The 26,954-nt window shown below is 40.5% G+C and overlaps 1 protein-coding gene across 8 annotated transcripts in view; it reads right to left on the reverse strand.

Moving 5' to 3' along the window:
- The window catches only part of LOC134540263 (aryl hydrocarbon receptor nuclear translocator homolog), a 286,817-nt gene that overhangs the window by 203,243 nt on the left and 56,620 nt on the right, over window positions 1-26,954 (reverse strand). For 6 of the 8 annotated variants that reach the window (XM_063382916.1, XM_063382915.1, XM_063382912.1 and 3 more), the window contains exon 1: window positions 23,063-23,247. The exons of the other annotated variants lie outside the window; for them this stretch is intronic. In XM_063382916.1, the coding sequence (XP_063238986.1) occupies window positions 23,063-23,232 (170 nt within the window). In that variant the 5' untranslated portion in view covers window positions 23,233-23,247. Of the gene's footprint in view, window positions 1-23,062; window positions 23,248-26,954 lie in introns of those variants that run through there. 8 annotated transcript variants of the gene reach the window in all.

A 26,954-nucleotide genomic window follows, 5' to 3' on the forward strand; every position in this document is an offset into this window, starting at 1 on the left:
CCCCAATATATATTTTTTTTTTATCCCCAAGAAGATTGGGGTGATTTGCTGGTTCGCGTGCTGTCTCTCCCTCCAGGGAAGTGGCTGCTACGAGAATTCACCGACAGATGTTATCGCACTGTGGCCCGACAGTGGAAACCCCCCCCCCCCCTTACTCCCCCACCACCAAGCCAACACACAGAGTTCAGATAAAGCGTCAATATAAACGTAATGGGTGACCAGCGCCGCTGGGTTGCCGTCAAAATACAGTGTGTCCATGAAATAATGTCCCGGTTGTAAAATTTATAAAGGCAGCACTTGGTGTGTTGGTTCAAGGTCACAATTAAAGAGTAGCCTAAACTCAAAACAGTTTTAGATAAGCGCGCACGCGCGAATACGGCTTTGTTGTTTTCTCGCTTACAGAGGCGAAATAATTACTATTTCCCCAATTAGTAGGGGGTGAACTTGTAAACTTTACTTGGCAACAGGATGGAGTCCCTTCGCCGTTGGAATCTCTTTCCACGAGAGTGGTTTAACGTCGAAGTCCCTGACCGTTGGATCGGTCGCAATGGTCGAGACGACAAGAGCTCTTTTTCCCTGGCCACGAATGCGATTTCTTTTTAATTCTTTGAGGCTTTATAAAATATCGTATACGTTCCGCCGCTACCTAACGATTTACCAAAGTTGAGACAAGGAATTTTGTTACTCCGGACGTGTTAACCAAAGTGTGGGGAGAATTTGACTTCAGTTTGGATGTGTGCCGTTCAGCTAAAGGTGCACATATTGAACATTTGTAAGAAAAACTAGGTTAGGGTACCTTTAATTTGATGTAAACAGTCTAAATTAAACTGTTATGACAAGGGGTCGTTACCACAACGCCGAAAAAAAAAATAAAAGGCCCATTGTTGAATACATTTTTTTCTTTCCCACGGTTTGAAAAAAAAATATTATTATTGTATAAAACGTCAATGAATATTTAACAATTTTCGTAAGCGCGATTATATATTAAAATATTGTTTCCAAAAGAAAGAATGTAGTATATGTAAAAAAATAACCACAGTCATGTATTGTACAAATTTACAATATCTTTCTTATGTTAGAAACTAGTTCTTGGCAATTGGTGTCCAAAGGAATCTTTTGTAAAGGTAAAAAAAAAAAATGTTTCTGTGATAATAATTACCGCAACGTTGCAGCTTGTAGCGCGCTTGGCGGGTGATAAAAGTCAGTGCTAAAACCAACAAACTAAATACCCACGTGTCGCCCTATCACAGGTCGACATTGGGGTCGCGGACGGTAAGCCTACGATTCACGCCGAGTATTCGACATGCCCGAACAGTACCGAATACTTGCCTTCGGGTGACTTAGGAATTCTTTTGTTTAGGTGAAAAATCGTCTGTTTTAAATGCCGGACATAAACAAATAAAGGTCAAAGGTTCATAACAATAAGACAAATCAAGCCATTAAAACCAAGACTAATATTTGAGTTAATATACGAACATTCTTATATTTTACATTCGTCTTGCAATGTCATCAAATTAAAATCCAATGTAATTAACTTAAGATTTACTTGTTTGGATATTGTTGCGCAAGTAATAAGTAAAAAAAAATACGTGAGTTCCTACTGTTCATCCGTTGTCCCGGTTTGTTAGGTCAGGTCAGTTACATTATAAATACTTTAAAACTAAACAACCATTAAAAATAATTCATATTATTTTTATGTCCGCTTAGTTTGAATGTATTCATAATGTAACTGACCTGACCTCATCGACCATTTTAATTAATTAGGCATTCACGAACACACAGCAAAATAAAAAAAATGCGTTTTTTTTTCACCTAAACAAAAGAATTCCGAAGTCACCCGAAGGCAGGTATTCGGTAATGTTCGGGCATGTCGAATACTCGGCGTGAATCGTAGGCTTCCCGTCGCGGACGGCTTTGAACTGTAACAGCCCCCTCCCCTTCACTCCTGCCGTCCTGGCGGGCGAATGATCCCATTCGACCGCCCCACAACTGGCAGGACGTCCTAAATGACACGTGCCGCTAATGGGAGGTCAGGAGCTTTGATTTAGGAGACCACAGTTTCACTCAGTGACGGACAGAATATCATTTATTTTTTTAAGTGAAATTTCTTTGGGCACGATGAGAGTAAAATTTCAACGCTGACTTTTTTTTTTTCCTAGCCTAAGTTAATCTAAGTGTGTAGGGGAGGGTCCAGGTTAGGGGAGGACCTAAGTGTGTCTCAGGCCGAAGCCTATACACTCTACCATGCGGGTTTTTAACCATGCAGGACAAGGGCGCGTGCATCGTGTGCTTATTGGGGTTAACTGGCCAGCCATGGCTGCGATTGGCGCCATGACTGACGCCCCATTGGTCGCCTAGCTTAAAGCTAGCTAATGTGACCCAGGTAAAACCTGCATAGACACAGGGAAAACCCTGGGCCGGTTCATGCGGGGATCAATTAACATGCATTACGCAAGCAGGTAACTACTGGACAAGAGGAAGAAGGGACTTTTTAATGAAACATTTTTTCGTGAAACATTGTTGCGGACGGTGCAGAGAACTCTTCGGGCGGCGAACTATAAGTGGCAACGTGCAGCTCGGGTTGAACCCCGCCATGCTGCAGGGATAGGCGGGTCGCGTCTGCGCCTGACGCCATCCTGACTTGCTGGCGTCTAGTAAGGGAGTCTTTGGGGCAGATGGCAACACAACGGGGATTGAGCTTATTTAGAAGTAATAATTTTGTTAAATTATGTTTATTTAGAAAATTGTATTATTTCTCTCTTTCTATCTCTCGGCCATTTTACCCCTTACGATATACTTACGAGTCGAGGTTTGGATTGCCAAAGAAGTTTCACTTCTATCAAGTGTACTGAGTTACACGCACTCTCTTTTTTTTTTTCGAAGTGAAAATTCTTTACAGCCAATGCAATGACTTCAAAAGATCACAACGAAAAAAAAAGGGGGAGGGGGAAGGAAACGCTCAGAGTGAATAAACTAGAAAGGTTTTTTTTCTTCCCGTCGCCATGTTTGTTACAATTTCGAACCTCCATTTTTTTGCTATTAGATTTCTTACCGAAAACACATGGGCATATGGCAGCGACAGCTCACCATGGCGTGTCCACATTAAGGCCCGTGCATTCATTGCAATGTCTTAAAACTGTGTCCAACAGACACTGATCACTGATTGGCCCACGTGACTCTCTGACGTCATGCATGGCGTGGACGATGGTACGAATCTCCTGGTCTGAATACATTGGTTAACATGGACTTATTGTCGCAATTTGTGTCGTTTTGTAGCATAGAACAACAACAAAACACTCGCGATATCTGAATTGCCGATTCCCGTTACAAAAGGTAAACAAAATAACAAAACATTTATTAGCATTTATTTTGCATTACAGAATACAGAAATATTATTCAACTCGCACGAATTTCGTAAGTTAACTAAATATTCAATGCTTAGCTGCGTACACATTTACAAAGCATGAAAATAGTATATAAAAAAATTGGCGCTCTGGAATTTACAAATCAGTAGATTCGGACATCGGACATCGCAATTGTAGACTGGGCCGTTTTCCGTGTGACAATGTGACGTCATTCGCATTAGGATAAGGACACGGACCGCCTACAGGTTCGGTCTATATTGTAGACGGGCCATCAAAGCACAATTGCACACTTGCTCACTCGCGCACTTAAGTACTCGGACACTCGTACATACTCGTACACATCCACATGTCTGCATCACCCGTGCATGTGTGCACGTGTTTCAAATAACCGTGTACCTGCAAGTTCCTATCCCGTCTACCTGTGATGTTTCGCTTCCAACGATGGTGAACACCACGTACCCACTAATTTTTTTTGTTCTATTTATAAACGATTCTTGATGGGGAAAAAACCGATTTACCTCTTGTTTATTACTTTGTAAATTGTGCACACCAAATATTATGATTAACATTAGGAGGTGATACGATTATGAAGTGGTCTAAAAATAATATTTCAAAAAATTATAAATATATATAATTCATATTATGAAAGCTTAGCAAAAAATTCTCATCAGCGAATCGATTAGTAACCGATTTTTTTAAAAATCGTTCGTGAAACGAACATCACGTGTGCCGTTTGTGCTGTGCTTTTTTTTGGGAGCTGTCAAAAATTTCGGGATAAGTTAACACGGCGAGGGATTTAATGGAGGGTTTATCTGCGGCATCGAGGCGCGTAATACGGAACGACGTCGGCAAATAAAAAAAAAATATATATATATATATATATACACACACACTCACCTCCTTCCCCTTCCCCCTTCTCCACAAAACACGCTACTTTTTATCGCTCCGCCCCCCCAGGACGAAACCTCCCCCGCGGAGGTCGTAAACCGGCCAATAAAGCCGGGGCCGACTCTCGGCGAAAAGAACAGAGCCAGTGCAGGAAGAGTTTGATGACGCGAGACCTCGCATGCCGCCGCCACTATCCAACTATACTATCACCATTTCCGGCGCAACAGAAACAAAAAACAATTACGTTAAACAACTGCCCGGTCTGAAGGGGGGAAAAAAAAATCGGCAGTATCTCAAGACTCGGTCTCACACACTAGGCTTATTTTGTTTTCGTTTTCTGTCATTATTGACGTGACGTCTAATAAATCGATGAACGCCGGCTGCACGCACGAAAAAAGTGTCCAGTTACGCACATTGTCCCGTTACGCTGTGTCCCGTTACGCTCATTGCACGCTTGCGCCGCATCTATCTCTCTTCCACTCGATTGGAACAACCATCGATTTGACTTTTTTCGAGCCACATTAAACTTGAAACACTCCCATTCGTTTCCTACTTTTCCTATCATCGTCCTATCCTTATAAGAATAACACAGATTGGAATAAGTTAAATAGCAAACATGTATGAAAGTTACAGTTAAAATAATCTCTTCGTTAAAGTAATAAACATATTTGAATTGATGAGTGCAAATAAAAGTAAATTTATCTATTGAACTGTATATTTCATTTCACTCCTTCTTTGTATCCATATAAAATAGTGATAATTCAATAAAAATTATTCAATTTTATTCATAAAAGTATGCAATCATTTCATCAATGTTTTGTTATGACGTCACGTTAAACTATCGTCCGTAAATCGACTTTACAGACAACCAATTTTTTAAGGTTTTTCTTTTCTAAAATTTCAACACATCACTTCGGGTGGTATTCTAAGACGTTCGGGTAAGGTAGCGAATAATAACTAACGAAAAAAAAAAACGACATGGCCTTAACCCCCAAAAGACTGGGGGGAAATGGACCCAGGAGTTCTATACCCGTTTGCGATGCGGCTATTAACTTAATTTGCAAGTATACCCCGAACCACCAAGCTGTTTAAAAACCGGTTTATACATCGTAATAAGCTCTCTAAAAGGGGGGAAGCCTTTAAGAACCAAATTAATGCTAACATTTTGAACAGTGTCAAAATGAGAGAAAAAAACACCGCGTCCAAGGCGAAACTTGATTCCTACCGACTGGAATGACCTTGAAAATATGTTTAAATTTCAAATATTTCGAGGCAAACGAACAAAAAAAAATACAAGGCCAAGCACCGAGTTACAAAAAAAACTCTTGCTAACATTTCCTTTTATTAATAAAAAAAAGGGGGCGCAGCTGTTTTACAAATCACTACAAAATTAACATTTCCTCGAAAAGATTTTTTTTTCTCCTGACTAAATAAAGCAATAAAATCATGTCTGCTCTTTGACGAAGCGGCAAGCGTCGACCTCTTCATCCATTACATTATTTAGGGAAGATTGCGGTCTGCCATCTACATATCGCATGTTATACGTAACGTCGCAATCTATAATCACATTTACATAATAATGTAGTGAGAAGATTGTCGGTTGTCTAGAAAATTAAAAGTGAAATAAAAAAACATATTTAATTTAATTTAATTATAACTGGTAGTTTTACACTGTAGAAAATAATAATAATGAGGAATTATGGTTAAAAAAATGATCATAGCTATTTCGTAAAACTATTATTTACAACACAGAATATTTAAAACAATTTTACGTAAAAAAAAAAAAAAACAAGTGAACCAAAAAACCTGCTAACGCTTGTCGCATGTTTAAACATTTTAATATCTATGTTTATCATCTGAACAAGGTGTATCTAATGGCTAATAGCAAACGATATGAATTCGCTTGTAATTCGATGAAATAAAAAGCCTTATTAAAGCGTTAAACTAAAATAATGGTCATTTAAAACACTTAAAATATGAGTATTTTCACGTTAACACTAGAAAAAGCAGCATTTTTTTATAATTGCATTATATGTAATCTGAAATTTTGTAAATCATTCTCTAACATATACGCCTGATGAACAGGGGCGCGTATTTTTCGCGAAACAATCTGAGCGTTCGTTGGACTGTGAATAAGTATGCTCGCGCCAACAGTTCCTTCGTTGTGATTGGCCATTGCTATCACGCCAATCAGCAATCAGGATGAGTTTTCTCCAGCACAAAACTCCTGCTATTCATGTCCCGTAGTAGATACGCACCTGAGAAAAACTAGACAAATCACGAAACACAGACGATACTTCAATGTTTTTAACACAGATAACACAGATGGTCTCGAAATCTGTTCGCGAAAAAAGCATGCCCACTAATGCACACACTGTTGAACATTTTCACCTTCAATTTACGAAGACCTTTAGTTACAAATTATCCAGGGATCATGGTAAATTTTCGGCTATCTTGGTAAATTTATGGACACTGGCTTCACTTTCTTTTAACTTTAATTACAAAAAAAAACATTATTTGTACAATAACAAAAAAAAATCTAAAACTGGTCAAGTCTACAGCAAAGAGTAGAGACCTGCAGAATTCGCGGATTCATTTCGCGATAGGATAGAGTCCAAATATTTTTGACATTATTTTGCTTCAGTGATTGGGCCACACTTTATCTGAAGGACTCTGGGCCAATGAAAAATCTTTAACAGAAGAATTAGCGAATCACGATCATTCCAGTCAACAGGTGTTACGAGTCGGTAACCAATCAGCAGATGTGATTTGCACGAGTGCGTAGAGGATCATGGAGTCTATCCTTTAGGGATTTGAAATCGCGAATTTTGTAGGTCTCTAGCAATAAGGCTTCTGGACATAGTCGCCTCCTGATCATGGTGAGCAGACTGCAGTAAGGAGATGAAACTCACGCCGTGTCCAGATACTCTCGTCCACTCTCCACGCCTGAGAGTGAGTTACCTCGCTGTTCCAACTCGGAGAGAGAAGGCGAAAGGAACAGTGAGCGAAGATGTTCACTCGCTGCACCCTTTCGCCCAATTTCATTTTTTTTTTGGTGGCCATATTTGTTTTATGCGCGGTCAGATCTGCAGGTTGAATGAGGTGACACACACAAACACTCTTTTGGAGTAACGTTTTTATTTTCCACGACTTCGTCTCCGAGAGGTACACATCTCTTTTAATTTTTTTATTGGCGCGTTTACACATTTTTCAATTAATATTGTACCGGAAAATTATTTTTCATGCAGTTGGGGCCTACCTAGATCAATTTCTCGCCTCGGAATACAACTATTTTGTAAATTAAAAATAAATCGTTGCAGTCGTTTTTCAGAACACCAATACATAAAATAATTGCTCGTTTAATAGTAGGTATAAGATTTAGACTGCAACCTTAAGCAAAAAAAAAAAACATAAAAGACATCAGAGCGTTCGTAATGTTATAGATAACCAACAAAATGTCAAGTATTTTTGACGCCATGTTTGTTCCAACACAATTTCCTTGGCTAATAAATAATAGATATATTGTTTAAGTTGCATTCCAGGATAGTTTTACTATCTTAAAGTTGAATTTGACCCACCAATTCGCTTAGTACATCCCCCTAATGTTCACGAAAGCGAAAATATACGGGTGCATTGCTTGACGAATTCGGTTCGTGGCATTAGACTCCCAACCTGTTTTAATTTCCGTTGTGTTGATTGGTGGGCGCGGATTTCCTCGCATTCTCGTTGCCTGGGGAAGTATAGGCAAATACACTAGAGACTAATACCGGACAGCTCTATACTAACAACACAGGCGAGAGTGTGAAAAATAACCTAGCGGCAAGAGGAGTGATTACAAACATATGTTATATATATATAGTGTCAAATTATATATAATATTATCTGGTGTGAAAAATTATTAATTTAATTTTTAAAAATTTAAGAACTGGAGGTTTATATCTCTCATAAATCTGTACTATGATTAAAAAAAATGTTTTTCCAAAGAGAAAAGAAAGTTATTTTTGTTGCCATAATGTTGGTACCATATGTATTTAACAAGATAAATCCTTCATACTGGGCATACCGTTTGCCATCAATCGGACTGACGTGACAACAACGCAAGGTTTTCACACAAATTTATTGGAGCTGTCCGGTATTAGTCTCTAGTGTATAGGGACTGGAAAAATTCGCGTATTCAACGACCTTCAGGATAGACTCCACGATCCTGTGCACACCCGGGCAAACGTCACCTGTTCATTGGCTGCTGACTCGTGAGGCGTCTCAACTGGGAGACTCGTGATTCGATACTGCTTCGACTGAGGGTCTATAGTTGGCCCACAGACCTCCAGGTCAACAGTGAACCAACCAATAGCAGAAGTTGCACGAAGGTACAATTATTTGCATTTCAGCATATCGCGAAATGAATCCGCGAATTTTTCCGGTCTCTTACTCTAGTGTATTTGGTATAACTCGAAAAAAAAAAAATCCGAAGATGCACGAACGGGTAATTATTAGAGACCGGAAAAATACGCGAATTCATTTCGCGATAGGCTAAAATACAAATAGTTATACCTCAGTGTTGCCTCTGTTATTGGCTCACAACTCACCTGGATGACTATGGGCCAATGAGAAACACCCAACCAAAGCTTTATCGAATCACAGGCTGCTACGTTGGAACGTCTCACAAGACAGCAGCCAATGAGTGGGTGGCATTTGACCGAGTGTACGTAGAACTATGGAGTTCATCCTACAGGTCATTGAACCCGCGAATTTTTCCGGTCCCTAGTAATTATATTTGTGCGTCTTGACTCGGGGGTCGGTAAGCAGAGGTCGCTCACGAACTCGGCCCGCGAGCAGTTCTGAGGGAGGGAGGGAGGGAGGGAGGGAGGGAGGGAGGGAGGAAGGGAGGAAGGGAGGGAGGGAGGAAGGGAGGGAGGGAGTGTGGGAGGGAGGGAGAGAGAGAGAAAGAGGCGGCGGGCAATGGCAGCGACCGCGGAAGAATGGGTACAGCGGGGCCGTTTATCTGCTGTCACCTCGGCACAGGGCGACACAAAAGGCCGCAGCCTTCTCTTTAGTCACCCCTGCCCGCTCCTGAGGGTGGCGTACAGGACATTCCTAGCGGCCAGGTGCGACCCGGGGTTACTTGCACGTCGTGGACAGTACAGCGCGGAGACATGTTCAAATACGTGTAGAGAGAAGGAAAGGGTGTAGGATTCGCACACTGGAGCCCACGGAATCTGCGGCCAAGGACTGGGGGGGGTAGCCGACGTAAGTATTTTTCGAGGAAAAAACAAATCTGATCGCTCATCTTTAAGAGGGTGCCTCCCATTTCAGGTCATGATTTTATATTTATATATATTAATCACTGATCAACTTTTAGACTATGCTTAGGGAGCCACGTTACTCAAAACATTATTTTAAATTTTATTCGTCGTAAGTTTTTTGTTACTGCCTTCAGCGGTACGAAGTCGAAAGCACCTGGACACCTGGGAGAAAAAAAAAATTTACATGATAACGTCTTATAAATCGTTGAACGCCGGCTGCACGCACGTAAAATTGTCAAGTTCCACCTGAGCCTAGCGTGCAAGAACCGGCCAACCACCGTGCGAGAAAATCTTTCATAATATCAAAACGGGTTAAGGCGGGCTTTTTAACTAATTGTTCGTGATTATAATTTAAAAAAATTATTTAAATTAAATTTGCAAAAAAAATGTAAATAATATTTGAAAATTAAAAAGTACGCAATTTTTCATCAATGTTTTCTTATGACGTTATCACGTAAAATTATCGTCCGTAAACCGACTTTACAAACAAACCCCCCCCCCCTTTTTCAAAGCGGAGAATAAACCCCGACCGCCAATCACTTCTTTATTATTTAATTACTACTGAAAGTTTGACATATTCATTGAATACGTTAATGATTGCGTGACGCACGAAGACACACAGGTAGAGACCGGAAAAATTCGCGGATTCATTTCGTGATAGGCTGAAACACAAACATGTGTTCAATTCTGCTGGTTCTGCTATTGGCTCGCAGTTCAACTGGAGCTCTCTGGGCCAAATGAGAGACCATCGACCAAAGAAGCGTCGAATCACAAGCTACCCAGTGGAGACGCCTCACAATTTAGTACCCGATGAACACGCGTGTTTACTTGAGAAATGCAGAGGATAATGGAGGCTATCCTAGAGGTCATTGAATCCGCGAATTTTTCCGGTCCCTACACACAGGGACTCGAAACCCAAAAACGCTGCGCCCGCCCAGGAGACAGGTCGGACGCGACACGTCTGTCTGCAGGACGGAAATAAATAATTCTCTCGCCGAGATACACAGGGCCGGCAAAGGACAAAATTCAATTTTCAAAAGTCTTTATTAACACCTATTTTGCACTTTACAGGTTTGGTATTTTACAATGAGTAGAGACCGGGAAAAAATCCGCGAATTCATTTCGCGATAGGCTAAAACACAAATAGTTATACCTCAGTGCTGCTCTCTGCTATTGGCTCGCAATTCACCTGGATGGCTCTGGGCCAATGAGAAACACCCGACCAAAGCTTTGTAAGAATCACAGGCTGCTACGTTGGGACGTCTCACAAGACAGCAGCCAATGAGTGGGTGGCATTTGACCGAGTGTACGTAGAACTTATGGATGGAGTTCATCCTACAGGTCATTTAACCCGCGAAATTTTCCGGACCCTAACAATGAGACATTCCAGCACTCAAGTGCTCTTTTGTCTAATTTAATTTATATATGTATAAGTAGAGACCTGAAAAATTCGCGCATTCATTTCACGATAGGCTAGAATCCAAAAAGTTTGCATTTTTGCTGCTTCGGTGATTGGGCCACAGTATATCTATAGGACTTTGGGCCAATTAAAAAAAATGTAAACAAAAGAAGAAGCGAATCACGAGCATCCCAGTTAACAGGTGCAACGAGTCAGTAATCAATGATTAGAGACATGCAAAATTCGCAGATTCATTTCGCGATAGGCTAGCATCAAAACAACTATACCTTCGTACCGCTTCTGCGATTGGCCCACATTTTATCCGGGGAACTGTGAGCCGATGGGAAACACTAAACCAAGAAAGTGCCGAATTACGGACAGCCTGGTTGAGACGTCTCACGCGTCAGTAGCCAATGAACAGGTTGGCATTTCCGCGAGTATTTAAAGGACTGTGGAGTCTATCCTAGAGGTCAATGAATCCGCGAATTTTGCAAGTCTCTACCAATGAGCAGATGCAATTCCCTCGAGTGCATAGGGGATCATGTAGTCAATCCTATGGGTCATTGAAATCGCGAATTTTTCCGGTTCCTATGTATAAGAAATTATTTAAATAAACATGTAACGCATAAAGGGCCTTTCAGGACGCTGAACGCGGGTTCATGACCCCTGATCCCCCCCCCCTCACAACACACCACGAGTTGCGTCACCACGGGGTTCGTCGTGCCGGTGACAGCAGGGAGGGGGTGTTCACCGTTAATGACCCAATTTTCCACGAATGTCGTGACCATACGGTACACCCCAGGACGCGGACACTGAAAACACGTGGTAAAGAAGGGGGGGGGGGATGGAGAGAGAAGAGGAAATGAGTGACGTAATCGCCACCCGGAGAAGGGGGAGGCAAATACGGCCCCACTAATGACAAACCAGGAGCGCGCAATCTTCGACGACGGCCCAGGAGTTGGCTATCATTTTCTCTTACTGGTAGTGCCCGGTCAAACATTCATAAACAAATACACAAATACAAGCAACTAATATATTTACTTCTGTCTGATTAATCATTCAAAAACCATATTTACTCTAGTTCCCCTCGGGAATTGTTATTTCGTAATTATGTACAGCCTGTGTGTTCATCCAGTGTAAAGGGCTATGTTCGAAATTTAATCTAAACTGGTTCAGTAGCAAAGTTACAAACATCCAAAACTTCCACATTGGTATATTAGTTTCGATGCATGCGAAATGTACATAAGAATTCACTCTACAAATTTGTTCGGTAACGATACTTAAACGTATTGGCCTAGGCCTAATGAAAGTTATTAATGTACGCACATAAACTCAAAACATCATGACAAAACAGTTTTACTGCTCGCAAATTTCTCGCAACCCGCATATTACATTAGTATGGTGTATTTTAGAACAGATTACTTCGAATTTAAAAAGTTTTCGCTTCGAAAAAAGAAAATGGCTATCCACCCTACACCATAATAATGCGTGGTGTCTACAATACGGGAATTTTAACAAAATTATTTATTTTTCGACCAAAACATTATCCCGTCATTAATAAACAGCTACGTAGAAAAAAAATATTTTGCAAGGTAAATACTTAAGTAGATATTAGACATAATAAAAATACAATTGTTTTAAGGCTCGGTTTCATTCACCATGTTTTTTTTATTTTTTATTTTTTTTGTCTTTACTTTTATTTAAGGACTGTTCCTAAAATGTTAACACAATACCTTTCTTGCTAAAAAATATTCTCAAGAGACATCCAATTAGCGTAATATCGTGGGAGTAAAAAGACACGCAAGTGATAATTAAGAGGACTTGAGCTGATTATTTTCACCCACGATATTACACTTGTTTATTTATTTATTTTATTTACTTATCGTCTTTATTGGTGGCGAAGTTAAGGCGGGTACGCCTTTTCTTACACTAAACCACTTTTCTGCAATTACATCAAACAGACGAATATTTAAAAATTAAGCATGATATAAGCAGATGTTGACTAAATATTAAGAGAACAAATTAAAATTTTAACTTAATGTTGAAATATTAGCTATTACAAAAGATTCAACCATAACTAATTCAAAGTAATTAAAAATTAAGCATAGACATACATAAAAAGGAAAGTGATTAAACATACAGCAAATAGTATTTAAAAAATAGGTGCTACTACATTAAAACCAGTCACTCGAACATTCACACACAGATTCAAGCAATAGGGTAGTGGCGAAGTAGTCATGGTAAACAGTTGTTACAAAGATTTTTTTTTCAGCCTGTACTTAAAGGAAGCTAGTTTTTTTGTTTACACTTGGTGAATATCTGTTGAAAATATTTGCGGCAGAACAACAAATGTACGAGTGGTATCAACTTAAAACGTCAGAAATAGCCCTTGAATAAATGTAATGAAAAAACGTAAAAATCAAACATGGCGTGTCGGATCGAGACTTAACGCCACAGTCCTCTTCTGGATTCAGCGCGACCGCAGTCTGAAATCGACGCAAAAATTGGACTAGACTTCGCCAATGAACGCAGATGCCGAAACGAAGGCCAAATTTTACCATTTTTAAAAGGAATATTTGAGGGTTGCTAACCCCTGAATACTAGTTCCCGTACACTGTCATTTTGTTTTGTAAATGTGACAGATATATTCAAGTAAAATTACCGATATTTGTATTTTTGTAAATTTGCATCAAAAAAAATTGTATCCCTACAAAATAGTGTGCTCAGTAATACTGGGTTCGGATCCTTACCCGGGCATTTATGATTTGTGTTGTCCCAGTACCTCCCAATGTTCATTATTTGTAAGCCGTACCCTGAATAGCTTTCCAGTATTAACTGCCCACATTAATAAGCATAATAAAACAAAACAAAATATCAAATTATTGAATGTTATCTTTTCCATGGTTTAAAATATATATATATGTGTGTGTGTGTGTATATATATATATATGTGTGTGTGTGTGTGTTTGGATGAAACATCGTGATAAACACTCAGCATTATCTCGAAAAACGTATTTCATATAGGCCTATGTGTTGTACAAAGTTACAAAATCTTACTTGTATTATTATAAACTATTTCTTAGAAACCGGTTCCCAAAGGAATTTTTTTGTAAAATTACAGAAATTTTATTTTCTCTGTACACATATCAGTGAACAACTCAAGACGACACGGGATTGAGGCATCTTTGCTGCGAAGTCATCGCGTCTTTGTATGAATTTCGGTGTTAAATCAGCACCATTTAATGTTAAATAGTTGGAATGTACAGAAGAACAATCGTTGGAATGGGATGCGGTCATCTGTAAGATGGATTGTTACGTAAATCGGACACCGCTCGTTGGTTTACGCAAAACTGTAACTCAGGGCAATAAACAGCGACAGTTAAATCGATAAAATATATAAATAAGCATTCCCGATATATAAATGAGCAGTTTCAGTAGTTTGCAGATCAAATTTATTTATTCCCAGCCGTTGTCACTATTTTAACATTTTACAGCTCACTATACAGAAAGTACATAAAAAAAATTCAATGAAGGCTATTCGCCAAAACTTTTTCTGTGATTAATCAAGCGAAAGAATTATTGTACATTTCCAACAGATTTAAGTATAACATAGGAACTGTGTGCTAAGTTTATTATAAACATGCAGACTACAGAAAGCCTACTTACTTGCTCAAATAAAGCATTCGTAAAAATATATATATATTTCTCTACTTTAAATGGTGCAAACTGATAATTCCAGCAAATAGATGCCAAATAATTTGTGTGCAACAGGGAAACAATTGCTAACACTATTAAAAACTGTAAAATTATGTAAACAATTTTTTTGGGAATTTTAAAATTTTGTCGTGTGCTGTTTTAAAATTGAGTGATTACTGCTTGAGTAATTCTTCACTTTAAAAATAAAAATAATAAAAAAAACCGGCCTCGGTTAAAATATATGAACATGCATTTTCAATTACAATAGCCGACGAGTGAAATTACTCATACGATGTAACTATAACAATGTGAAGAAAAAAACATATTAAAAAGAGTTATTTCAATTATTGTCCCAGTTTTATCCCTAAATTGTACTACGTTTAAACACTTATTTCATTTCAAAAGTGCGTGACATTATTTAAAGTAAATTCACATCGACCAAAATCTGCACTTACACAACTGCATAATGAATAAATTTAATTAAATTAACAAATGCTTTATGTTTACATGGAACTAGTTGTTGAACACTTCGTTATTACGCATCGTGCATTATGCTGGACATAATCAGGCGTAAACTACAAAAACAAAAGTTGGAAAAACATCAATTTCGGATATTCATAGTCTGCGTCTACATTGACAAAATCTTGTAGTAAATATTAACTGGTGGTTGTGGTAAATTTGCATATTGATTGCAAATGTAATTTTATACACAATGGGAAAAATACACAAACAGCAACGACACAGTTAACATATTATCACAGCATTTGTATTATTATTTTTTAGACTTTTATGATGTTTTGACTTATAAACACATTCTCTAAAAAAAAATTCTGTAACGTTCCTAAACACATTAAGGAAGTTATTAATTGCATGGGAAATTTACTACATAAGTATCGCATCACTTCAACATTTTTTTTTTAGGAAAACATAAAATTCATTAGGAATGTGCTATTTGTTGTATGGTATCTTAACCATACAACTGAATATGTTAACAACTCCCATTACCAGAGGCCAGCAAAGTTCATACATTTGAAATTTGTAAATATCTTCTTCACAATACTATTTAAGAGTACCGCAGTTTAACAGTCGATTAGTCTCCTTTAGTCCCGATTAGTCTCCTAATTTCAAGAATTATCTCTGGAAAACATCTAACCCGAGCAATGTATCCGAAACTTATACATCTACCATTTACATTTAAGTACATTTTACTTTGAAGTTCAAAGAATAACAATAACACACAACCTTTCTATTTTAAAGGATGAGATACGAACTACGAAAAACGAATTCAAAACAAAAAAATTCTTTTTATAAAATATAATCACGTAGCCCAAAAATTTGCCAATTTGCACAAAGCGTTTGCTGCGAAGTCGGAAACACAAGAACATTAAAATACCCACATCATTAGAGATGTTTTTACATTATAAGTGAAATTTAAGGACTTTCAGAGCTTTTAATCAATTTAGGATAAGAGCTTTTTAAGACTCTTTTATGAGCTTCATACGTATGTATGTTAGTATGTAACGGAAACTTTGAACATGATTTTGACCCCCTTCAAAACGTCGGATTAACTCGAAATTTGGCATACTTATCAAGGACCGATGATAATTTCAATATTTTAAACAGTTAGACCCGTAATCCATGTTTTCCTAAACTAGATAGCGCGGCATGTCCGTGTCCGGACAAACTCACGGAGGATCCCCCATAATAGTTCATTTGTTCTCTGTGAGTTGTTTTGTTATTTGATGTTGAATTTTTTTAAGGTTATTGAAGAGGCGTAAGGGTCTTGGAAAAATGCTTCCACACACGCTTATGTGACTTGTTGTAAAAAGTGCGTCGGGTGATGCGTCCTACAGACCAGGGGCGTAGGAACCGGGGGGGGGGGGGGACAGGGGGGACGTGTCCCCCTGAACTTTTTGGGTGGAGGGGACTGTCCCCCCCCCCCCAACTTAATAGACCGTGATATTTTTATTTTATAATATTATTCTGCCCAACTTTATTTGTAATTTCTTCACTCATCAAATTTTATCTTAAGGAAACAATAATAATTTTAACATCGATGTATCCAATGGTTAGATACAAAAACTGCTTAAAAAGCGCTATTTTGCACTTTTAAAATCAAATTTTTCCTGTGGAGGACCCCCGGACCCCCCCGCCGTCTTAGTAAGAGGGGAATGGGTTTACATGACATCAAAATCATTATTTGCCCCCCCCCCCCCATCAAACTTTATGAACACAGCTACGCCAATGCTACAGACGCACCGCGCCAAAGCGGCAGAACTAGGGACGGGCGGTGTTAGCACTGCCGACCCCCCCCCCCCCCTCTTGCGGGGGGTGAGTGGGGGAGAGTGGAGGGGAGATAGACCAACAACGAGGGGTTTGTTCTGCACGGAGACGCGGGGACGGATTGGACGAAGGCTGTCCCCCCCCCCCCCCCTCAGTCAAGCCGACGTCGAAACGACCTTTTTCCCACGACTAGGGCCGCGCGCGGAGTTTACCGCCGGCTCGGTCGATCGCCCCCAGCGTCCCGACGCCTGTTCGGGGCGACGCCTCCAGTCGACGCCATCCATGTCAATTTTTTTTTTCAAACCTAACTAAAACTAAGTGTATTTTGTTTGGGAGGGGTCTGGGTTAGGGAAGACTCTAGGTGCGTCCCAGGCCGAAGCCCTTACGCCTAATCATGCTGGGTTTAAGCCATGCAGAAAGGGGGGCATGCATCGTGTGCTTTTCTCGGGGATTGGCCAGACATGGCCGCAATTGGCGCCATGACTAACTCCCCTATCTTAATTCTAGACTAATTACTAGATAAGTTGGGCCCAGGTAAAACCTCCATAGACAAGAGGGAAAACCCTGGGCACTTTCATGCGGGATGCAAAAATATCATGCATTATTAGCAGGCAGGTTGAGTACAGGAAACAGAAGGATGGTCCTGGAAGAAGAGTTGGGCAGATAGAAAAATTCTACTAAGCAATTTGGGAGCTTGGACCATCCATGTCTTCTCCACAGGCTCCGAGCCGTGGCCGTGACATTACACTGCGGAGGGAATTAATACCAATCTGCCGTACGAGTCCAGCGAGTGTTTATTGACGTGGCAACGTCTAATAAATCGATGAACGCCGGCTGCACGCACGAAAAAAAGTGTCCCGTTACGCACATTGTCCCGTTACGCTAATTATCCCGTTACGCTCATTGTACGCTTGCGCCGCCATCTATCTCTCTTCCACTCGATTGGAACAACCATCGGTTTGGACTTTTTCGAGGCACATTAAACTTGAAACACTCCCCATTCGTTTCCTACTTTTTTCCTATCATCGTCCTATCCTTAACAGAACAACACAGATTGGAAGAAGTTAAATAGCAAACATGAATAAAAGTTATAGTTGAAATAATCTCTTCGTTTAAGTAATAAACATATTCGAATTAATGAGTGCAAATAAAAGTAAATTTATCAATTAAATTGTAGATTTCATTTCACTCCTCCTTTGTATCCATACAAAATAGTGATAATTCAATAAAAATGATTCAATTTTATTCATAAAAGTATGCAATCATTTCATCAATGTTTTGTTATGACGTTTTCACGTTAAACTATCGTTCGTAAACCGACTTTACAGACAACCAATTTTTTTTTTTAAGAGTCTCTATATACCGGGCGTTTTCACGTCTACAAATTATTCAGAAAATGTTCACTCTTCCAAAAATACAGTTTTAGAAACTAAATACTTGAACAAAACTATTCATCCACCTTCTGCGTATTCTTAAATGTTTTTAAATCGCATGTTTCCCCCCCCCCTTCTTAAGAAGCTCTGAACACCGTATGAGCTGTGCAAACAGGTTGTCCACACAAATATGTATAAAAAAAAATTCCTCGACAAAATTTTCAAATTTCCCTGACTTCTTTTTTTTTCTCCTCTATAATTCACACGTATGTTGCAATAAAAAAAACTGCCTCCACACCATCCCCATGGCTGGTCTAGCTCTGTCTCTCCACTGCCTTTATTTCAAACAGAACCTTGCGCAAACCACACGTTTGAGAAAAGGGGGGGGGGGATTGTTTTCCCAGTCTGTGTGATGGCAGATTGGAGCAAGACATTTTCCCTTCAAATTATTATTACTTTAAAATTTTCCATATATTTTTTCTTCTTCTTCAGAATGTTAAGTAAAATCCCCGACTTTCCTCTGACAAATTCCAACATCCCAGACTTTTCCTTGATTTCCCCTGACTGTCCAGAATGTGGACACTCCTGTTCGAACACGCGGCACACTCTCTTAATCAACTAGCGTAAAGGGGGGACGCACCACAATGCCGAAATACCACAACGCCGAATTACCACAACGTCGAAATACACTAACGCCGAAAAATGTCATTGCAGGACTGCCACAAAGGTTAGGTTAGGTTAGACTAGGTTAGGTTAGGCTAGGATAGGCTAGGTTAAGTTAGGTCTTATTACGCTAGGTTAGGTAAGGTTAGGTTTGATTGTGGTATTTCGGCGTTAAGGTACATTTAAGAAACACACACAAATTCATTCAGTTGTTATTTCGGCGTTGATGTACACAGCAGTTTTCTAGCTGTCGGCGTTGTGGTCAAATTTGACATTCGGCGTTATGGTATTTCGGCGCGGGAAAAAAAAATCCAGAAAAAAATTCTAAGATAAACAGACAATTTATTTTGTTTACGTAGACATGACGATAGCAACACACCTCACCCTAACTTTAAAACTTATTTCAAACTCATTATTTCATCTAATTTTCTTATTTCATCAACACAAAAGATTGTTAAAAACATAAATAAAACCAGTTGTTCAATATTTGGCAGCAGTGTAGGCACGGAATTTACCACCACCTGCACACGGAAGGTGGAAAACACTTGTTTAGCTACGCGGTTAGGTACCAAACGCGTTCTACATCTATTTTCACTCGACGCTAAGACCTCACCCGCTATGCTGGGCACTGCACGTACATATTATTACTTTTGTATTAAGATAAGCTCTTTGGACTGCTTCACTGCGTGAGCATTTAATATTATGTTTAATTTCAAATACTGTGGCCATTTATTATTAGCTGCACGTCAACCACTTTTTGTTTGACCAATGGCATCACGTTCTCACTGGTTCTTTTTTACAACACACAACTTCACAGATATTTCTTTTATAAAACTGGAACTCCTAGTCATTAAATTTGTTTTACGGTAATTCCTAAGGAAGTTTCACTATTTATGTTGAAGAAATTTTTTTAATGCAATCAGTTTCACGAAACGACCATGAAATACATATATATGCATATATATGCATATATGCACAACTAGATTCACGAAACCGAAATTTCACGTAGTTGTGCGAACAACCAAGGTATCATGAAATGTGTGATTACGGTTTCTTACAAGATAATTTCGTCAGTTTTGTATGAAAATTTCAAATACCAGTTGGAATAATTTACTATGTTTTCATAATTAATATTAATATAATAAGAGTGTTTTTGGATCTTTCTTTATTTGATGACGATGCTAAAGGTGGTCGTCATTTTAGATTGGAGACATTTCGTAAATACTTTGGCATTTCTCTTCGTCGGCACTTAATTCCTTTGCAACTACATTACTACTATACTGTCTGACACGAATAATTTGATGCGCCTAGTAGGGTTTTTTTTGTAGCCACCAATACAGCATTAGCACTACCACTTCTTTGAAGGATGACACTTAAAACAAAACAAAATTGGTGTGAGATAAACACGGAATAAATTTCATGAACCTAATTACTAGAGACCTAAATAATTCGCGGATTCATTCGGTGATAGGCTAGAATTCAAACACATATATACCTCTTAAATAATTTTGCTATTGGCTTACTGTTCATCTGGACAAATCTCAACCAGTTATAAACCCTCAACCGAAGAAGGATCGAATCACAGACAAACCAGCTGAGACGACTTACAAGTCGGCAGCCAATAAACTTGCGTTATTTGCCCGAGTGTACAGGGGTATGTGCAGTCTATCCTGAAGGCCATCGAAACCGCGAATTTTGCAGGTATCTACTAATTACATTAAAATGTGTCACGAAATCAGTTTTTTTCCGGTGTGCTGCTCGTCCACGTATTACATTTGTTTACGTGTTGTTAATTTTGTAGCCAGATGTGTTCTACAAGTCACTCTTGTAATTTCCAACAGGTAAATATCCATGGTTGAACATTTTTTCCCCCGACAAATAAGGTCATGGTGGCTCACAATCGGTTCCTCTTTTTGCTTCCCCATAGCCGGGTAACGCACAGAAATTTACGACAGGTTTTTTAAAGCTTTTTCTCAGTAAAAATGTTATATTAGGAAAGAACTAGAAAAACCGCCCGGGAGAAAAGCTAGGCGCGAGCGTTTACTCGTGCACAAACGTTTCAAGATTTAAGGACGCACCTCAGACCTTCGCCACCTTAAACTTACCGCGTTTATGCCCTGTTTGTTGTGGTTAGAAGGAAGCATTCAAGATTTTAAAAAAGTTAACTTAAAGAAAATTGCATAAGAACGTATTTTTTCTTTCTATTTTTGTCAAGTGTTCATACTGAGAGAGCTGTGACACCAAACATTTATAAAGGCAATCGGCAAGATATTTTACCGCCCTGAACGTTCATAAGAGAAAGCATATTGGTAAAATGGACTTTTGGGAAACCAAATTATTACTAGAAAGCACTAGCAGAAACCTAAGAAAGATTCACTTTTCCTGTCAATTATTATTTAAATGTTAAGTTTTCAAAACCTTCCAGACTAAAAACACCCGGAAAAAAAAATATGAACGGAAACAAAAGTCAGCGCTAGAATGGCGAATAATTCACACGACGTTTCGGTCGAAACTGCAGACGCCATCATCAGGGGGGCAGTTACCTATACTACCCAGTTACCCAGTAGGTAACTTCCCCTGATGATGGCGACTCCAATGTCGACCGAAACGTCGTGTGAATTATTCGCCATTGACGCGGCTACAACCCAGAAGCCAAGCTATTTCAGTATCAGTTGTTACCTATCCCCCCAACCCCTCCACAAGCCGGACATTTGCGAAGCAACACATGATGTCTGTTCAACGAGCAACGACAACCACGTGAAGTTGTTTACAAACATTGTTCACGTATACGACCATCGAAAAGTTGACAAAAAATGAAGGGGGTTGAGTTCCTAAATATGCTTTTATGCTTGTGTTTGCCCTACTGGCAGAACAAAAAAAAATTACAATTCTATTTTGCTAGTAAAATTCATTGGAAATCTTTTCCAAATCACGTTTACAATGATGGCCACGGTAAATCTTACTGTATTACGGAAGGGAAAAAAATAACAATGGCAGAAGGTGCTGCTTAAGAATCCTCGATTAAAAATTGACCCTCTCGGGTTTGTGGAAAACGAAAGACCGTATTTGCTGGATGCCATTTTTTTAACTTGGGGCCATCACGTTTTCGTCGATGACAAGGTCGCGAGGGACAGCTCGTTGCACGCAGGTCGTAACTGTAATCCTCGAGGCGTCCTCACAATCCACACGTGGTCGACCGTCGACCTCGGCGCCAGCAGTTGACGGTCCTACGAAAGGGTAGATGTGATTCCCCGTAAACCCCTCCCAGAACTACAAAATATACTGAGGTAATTTATTCCAGTCCTACTGTACATGTTTAACACGATTTCGACGATTGAATTTCCAAGCCACGAGAAAGCGTTGGGTGGTGTTGAGAGGTGTCGAAAGGTGTCGAGAGGTGTCGAGAGGTGTCGAGAGGTGTCGGGAGGTGTCGGGAGGTGTCGAAAGGTGTCGAGAGGTGTCGAGAGGTGTCGAGAGGTGTCGGGAGGTGTCGGGAGGTGTCGGGAGGTGTTGGTCGGGAGGTGTTGGTTGGGAGGTGTTGGTTGGGAGGTGTTGGTTGGGAGGTGTTGGTTGGGAGGTGTTGGTTGGGAGGTGTCGGGAGGTGTTCGGAGGTATACAGCGAAGCTCACCTATCTAAAGTCACTAACAACTTGTTTTCAGAATTTTCACTAAAGTTTCACTGATTAAAATCTGTGATTCGGATTTAGAGAACAGTAAAATTCAGAATATTTGCAAAAAATATAACGAGTAATATTACACTAATTTTTTTTTTCATCGTTGGTTTAAGAGCGTTAATCTTTTCTCTGGCTTCTTCGTAAGTTATACTATAAGTTGAACTATGATTACGGCTGATAAGGCATTTTACCAAAATACAGACTTTTCTTTACGTTGGGAGGCTTTGGGAGGTGTTGGGAGGTGTTGGGTGGTGTTGGGAGGTGTTGGGAAGTGTGGATTGGGATATGTTGGGTGGTGTTGGGAGGTGTTGGTTTGGAGATGTTGGGTGGTGTTGGGAGGTGTTGGTTTGGAGATGTTGGGTGGTGTTGGGAGGTGTCGGGAGGCATCGGGAGGTGTCGGAAGGCGACTCGCGCTAACCTGCGGCGCTTGGAGTGAGGCGACAGCGCGTCCGAGGGCGCGACGAGGCCGGGCGGCGGCGCCAGCTGGTGGTGCGGCGGCGGCGGGGGCGGCAGGTACGTCGGCGGCGGCGGCGCGTAGTGCGGCGGTCCGGCGGCCGCGGCCGCTGCGGCGGCGGCGTACGCGTACATCGTCTCGCACACCCGCGCACTCTCGCACTGGGTCGTCGTGGTGGCGGCGGCGGGGGCGGGGGTCGCTACCGGCGGCGGGGCGCCGGCTGCGGCGGCTCCTGCGGCGGCGGCGTCATGACAGCGGCGCGGCGCGGGGCGGCGTCCTGGCGGCGCATCGACTAGGGGGGGCGGGGGAACCGAGCGACTCAGGGCTGCGCGCGAGACTGGCGTCGGCCGCCGCCGCCGTCGACGACGACTGGACTCGTGAAGGAGGTGGTGGGAGGGGTGGCGGAGGAGGAGAGGGGGCGCCCCTGCGATGGAGGGGGAGGCGGCCCAGAGCTGCCAACTACTCAACTACAACCGACCCTCGCCCGCTCCCGCGGCCAGAAGCCGGGTTTATAAACAACGCAACGCAACGCAACGCAACGCAACACGCAGCCGATGCAAGAAAATCACGGTTGTTTAAAAAAAAAAAAAAAAAAAAAAAAAAACTCTACACACTAGCAATTTGAAGATTCATTTTATCAACGTAACAACAAAAGACAAGAGTCAATCATTTCGTTTGAAAGTTAAACTAGTGTAAACATGACGTAGGTATATAATAAAAATAACATCGTGGGCTTCAATGCATCTTTTAAATGTTTTCGGAACGCATCTCTTAAAAATATGAACGCGAAAATGCAAGCCAAAACATGTGAGAAATCTGGAAAAATTGAAAAAAAAAAAAAAAAAAAAAATACACCCCACGTTGAGGTGTTGAGCAATGCGTAGTTTATAAAACGGTGCTGAAATTTGGCGTCTTGCGATCTTGCGCGGTTTACGTGCCAGTTGTAAGTGTGCGGATGCAGGCAGCGCGCGTACAAACCACAAGAGCTGCCCATCCTTGCGTGACGTTGCGGACGCAACTGATGACGGCGTCGGGCTTATAAACAAAAACTGTCTGCACACTTTGCACAGGAACCAAAAATTTTTTTAAAAAATGGTTGTCTGTAAAGTCGGTTTACGGACGATAGTTTAACGTGACGTCATAACAAAACATTGATGAAATGATAGTTTAGTTAAAGTACTAAATTTAAAATCTACTTTTGAAAAGCCCGCCTTAACTTATTTAATATAATAGTAGATTCATAGGCCACTCGAGTGGAAGAGAGATGGATGCGGCGCAAGCGTACAATGAGCGTAACGGGACACAGCGTAACGGGACACAGCGTAACGGGACAATTTTTCTTGCGTGCAGCCGGCGTTCATCGATTTATTAGACGTTGTCACGTCAAAAAAAAAAGTTCTGTGACTAACAACCACCCAACGTTTAGCAACGACGACGAACACAGGTGTCTGTCGGAGTAGCCGATTATTCCGTCCTTACGGCCGGCATTCTCACGTTCCCCTCCCACACATGGGCAGGGTGGGAGTAGCGTTCCAGTTCGCTTTTCATAACATTCCAGAGCTTATTTAAAATAGAACTGTTATAGGGATCACTCCCTGTTGTTTGATCGGGAGGGTATTAGTGGCTTCGGCAATGACCAGCGGCTGGGGCCACCAACCCAGCATAGTCACCGCCTCAGCCCCGTACCTCGCTCAGCTGACCGGACAGTTGGCTGTGTCCCTGAGCCCTGAGACTTCATCAGCACTGCTGGCGCCTTCAATGTTGGAGTAGCAATCGTTTAGAGACCGGAAAAATTCGCGGATTCATTTCGCGATATGCTGGAATGCAAATAATTTTACCTTTGTGAAACTTCTGCTATTGGTTCACTGTTAACCTGGAGGACTGTGGGCCAACTATAGACCCTCAGTCGAAGCAGTATCGAATCACGAGTCTCCCAGTTGAGACGCCTCACGAGTCAGCAGCCAATGAACAGGTGACGTTTGCCCGAGTATGCACAGGATCGTGGAGTCTATCCTGGAGGTCATTGAATACGCGAATTTTTCCAGTCCCTAGCAATCGTAAACACACGCACGTGGCGATGATGTTCGAGTCGGATGAATTCGACCAGTCCTGTTAGCAATTCGCAACCCAAGGTTGGTCCCCCGCGGCCAGAAGACAAGTATCGGTCTGCATCCATCATGAAGCTATTGGGGTTGGAGGTTTTCGGGGGGGGGGGGAGAGAGAGAGAGAGAGAGAGAGAGAGAGAGAGAGAGAGAGAGAGAGACAGAGACAGAGAGAGACAGAGAGAGAGAAACTCGAGCGCCGCCACACGACGCGATGAGAAACGATACCCGCAATCCTTCACTCCCAGCGCAGCGAGGAAACCATGGAGGAAACAAGACTAATAACTCTGCGTAGGAAACTACTAATACCTCCATGGAGGAAAAAAAAAACAATCATTACTCCTTGGACGAAACAAGACTAATAACTCCATGAAGGAAACTAGACGCGAATCAAGCGTGGGTTTTTCACCGAGACTGAAATCGGTATGTCATGAGCCAAAAGATCCTAAGTCCAAATTGAGCGATTTTTGTTTTATAGCAGATGTCTTAAGAGTTGTTGTCTTAGCTCAACATTTTTTTCCTAAAGCATTTGGCGTAAGCAATAAGAACTTTTGTGCAAAGCTCTAGCAAAGACAGACAAACTTAAGTACAGTTACAATTCCGTGTACCTGTCAATATTATGTTTAAAATATTTTGAGATATTACACAAAAATTTAAAAAAAAAGTGGAACTGATGATTAAAATTATTCCGCCTTCTGATACAGACATGCTTACATATCTTCTGGCGAAGAAATCTTAATTCAGACGCAGTCTTGTCTACACTGTAGTAGTTTAGAGATAGTTTGGATTGCTCCATACCAATGAAACCTGACAGAAAATTGGTTAAAACTGCTCCACTAGAATCAGTGAATTCCTATAATTTATTTTAGTGAGCGCAGCTCACTTATATATAAGTAGCTTTCAAATGTTTTCCAAAAGATTTAACTCATTTAGTAGAGACGCACAGCGAAGCTCGCCAATCTAAAGTCACTAACAACTTGTTTTCAGAATTTTCACTAAAATTTCACTGATTAAAGCCAGTGATTCAGATTTAGAGAATAGTAAAACCCACAGTGCATAATATTACGAAATTTACAATCTCAAAATGCAAACATATAACGAGTAATATTACACCATTTTTTTTTTTACCGTTGGTTTCGAAGCGTTAATTTTTTCTGGCTTCTTCATAAGTTTTACTAGAAGTTGAACTATAATTACGGCTGATAAGACGTTTTACCAACATTGAGAAAAAAAAATTTTTACGTTGGTCGCTGTTCACTGTTAATGGCTTAAGGGGATTGGTGCACCAGCATCGTATTAAAAAAAACAATATATTTGTTAATGATTCAGCTGCTAGAGAAGATTTGAACCATTCTGGTGAAAAATTTATTTTTTTATTTTTTTATTTTAATTAAGTTATTGCTGATTTTCGGGAATTTTTTAAGTTCAAGCTTTATTAAAAAACTATAAAGAAATCAGTGGTAAAACTTTCGCAGATAAATTTTCAGACACGGGAGATATGACTGTGACCATTTTTTTATCTGTAATCATTATTAATTTAACGTATTTACAATTTGAATTTTAATAAATGAGCTGCTACGAAATTGCGTGATATTCATTTGCGAATTTAATAACATTCGCGTTTTCATTTGTAATTCAAACTCCTACATATATGTCGGCTGAATGATTGACTTTATTTTAATCTTTAGCTTATTGTAGTCGGACCTAAAGTAAAAACGTAGCTGTAGAAATTTGAGCAGCGTGCAAGCTCGGAT

This window comes from Bacillus rossius, chromosome 16 (assembly GCF_032445375.1).
Source record: "Bacillus rossius redtenbacheri isolate Brsri chromosome 16, Brsri_v3, whole genome shotgun sequence".
NCBI lineage: Eukaryota > Metazoa > Arthropoda > Insecta > Phasmatodea > Bacillidae > Bacillus > Bacillus rossius.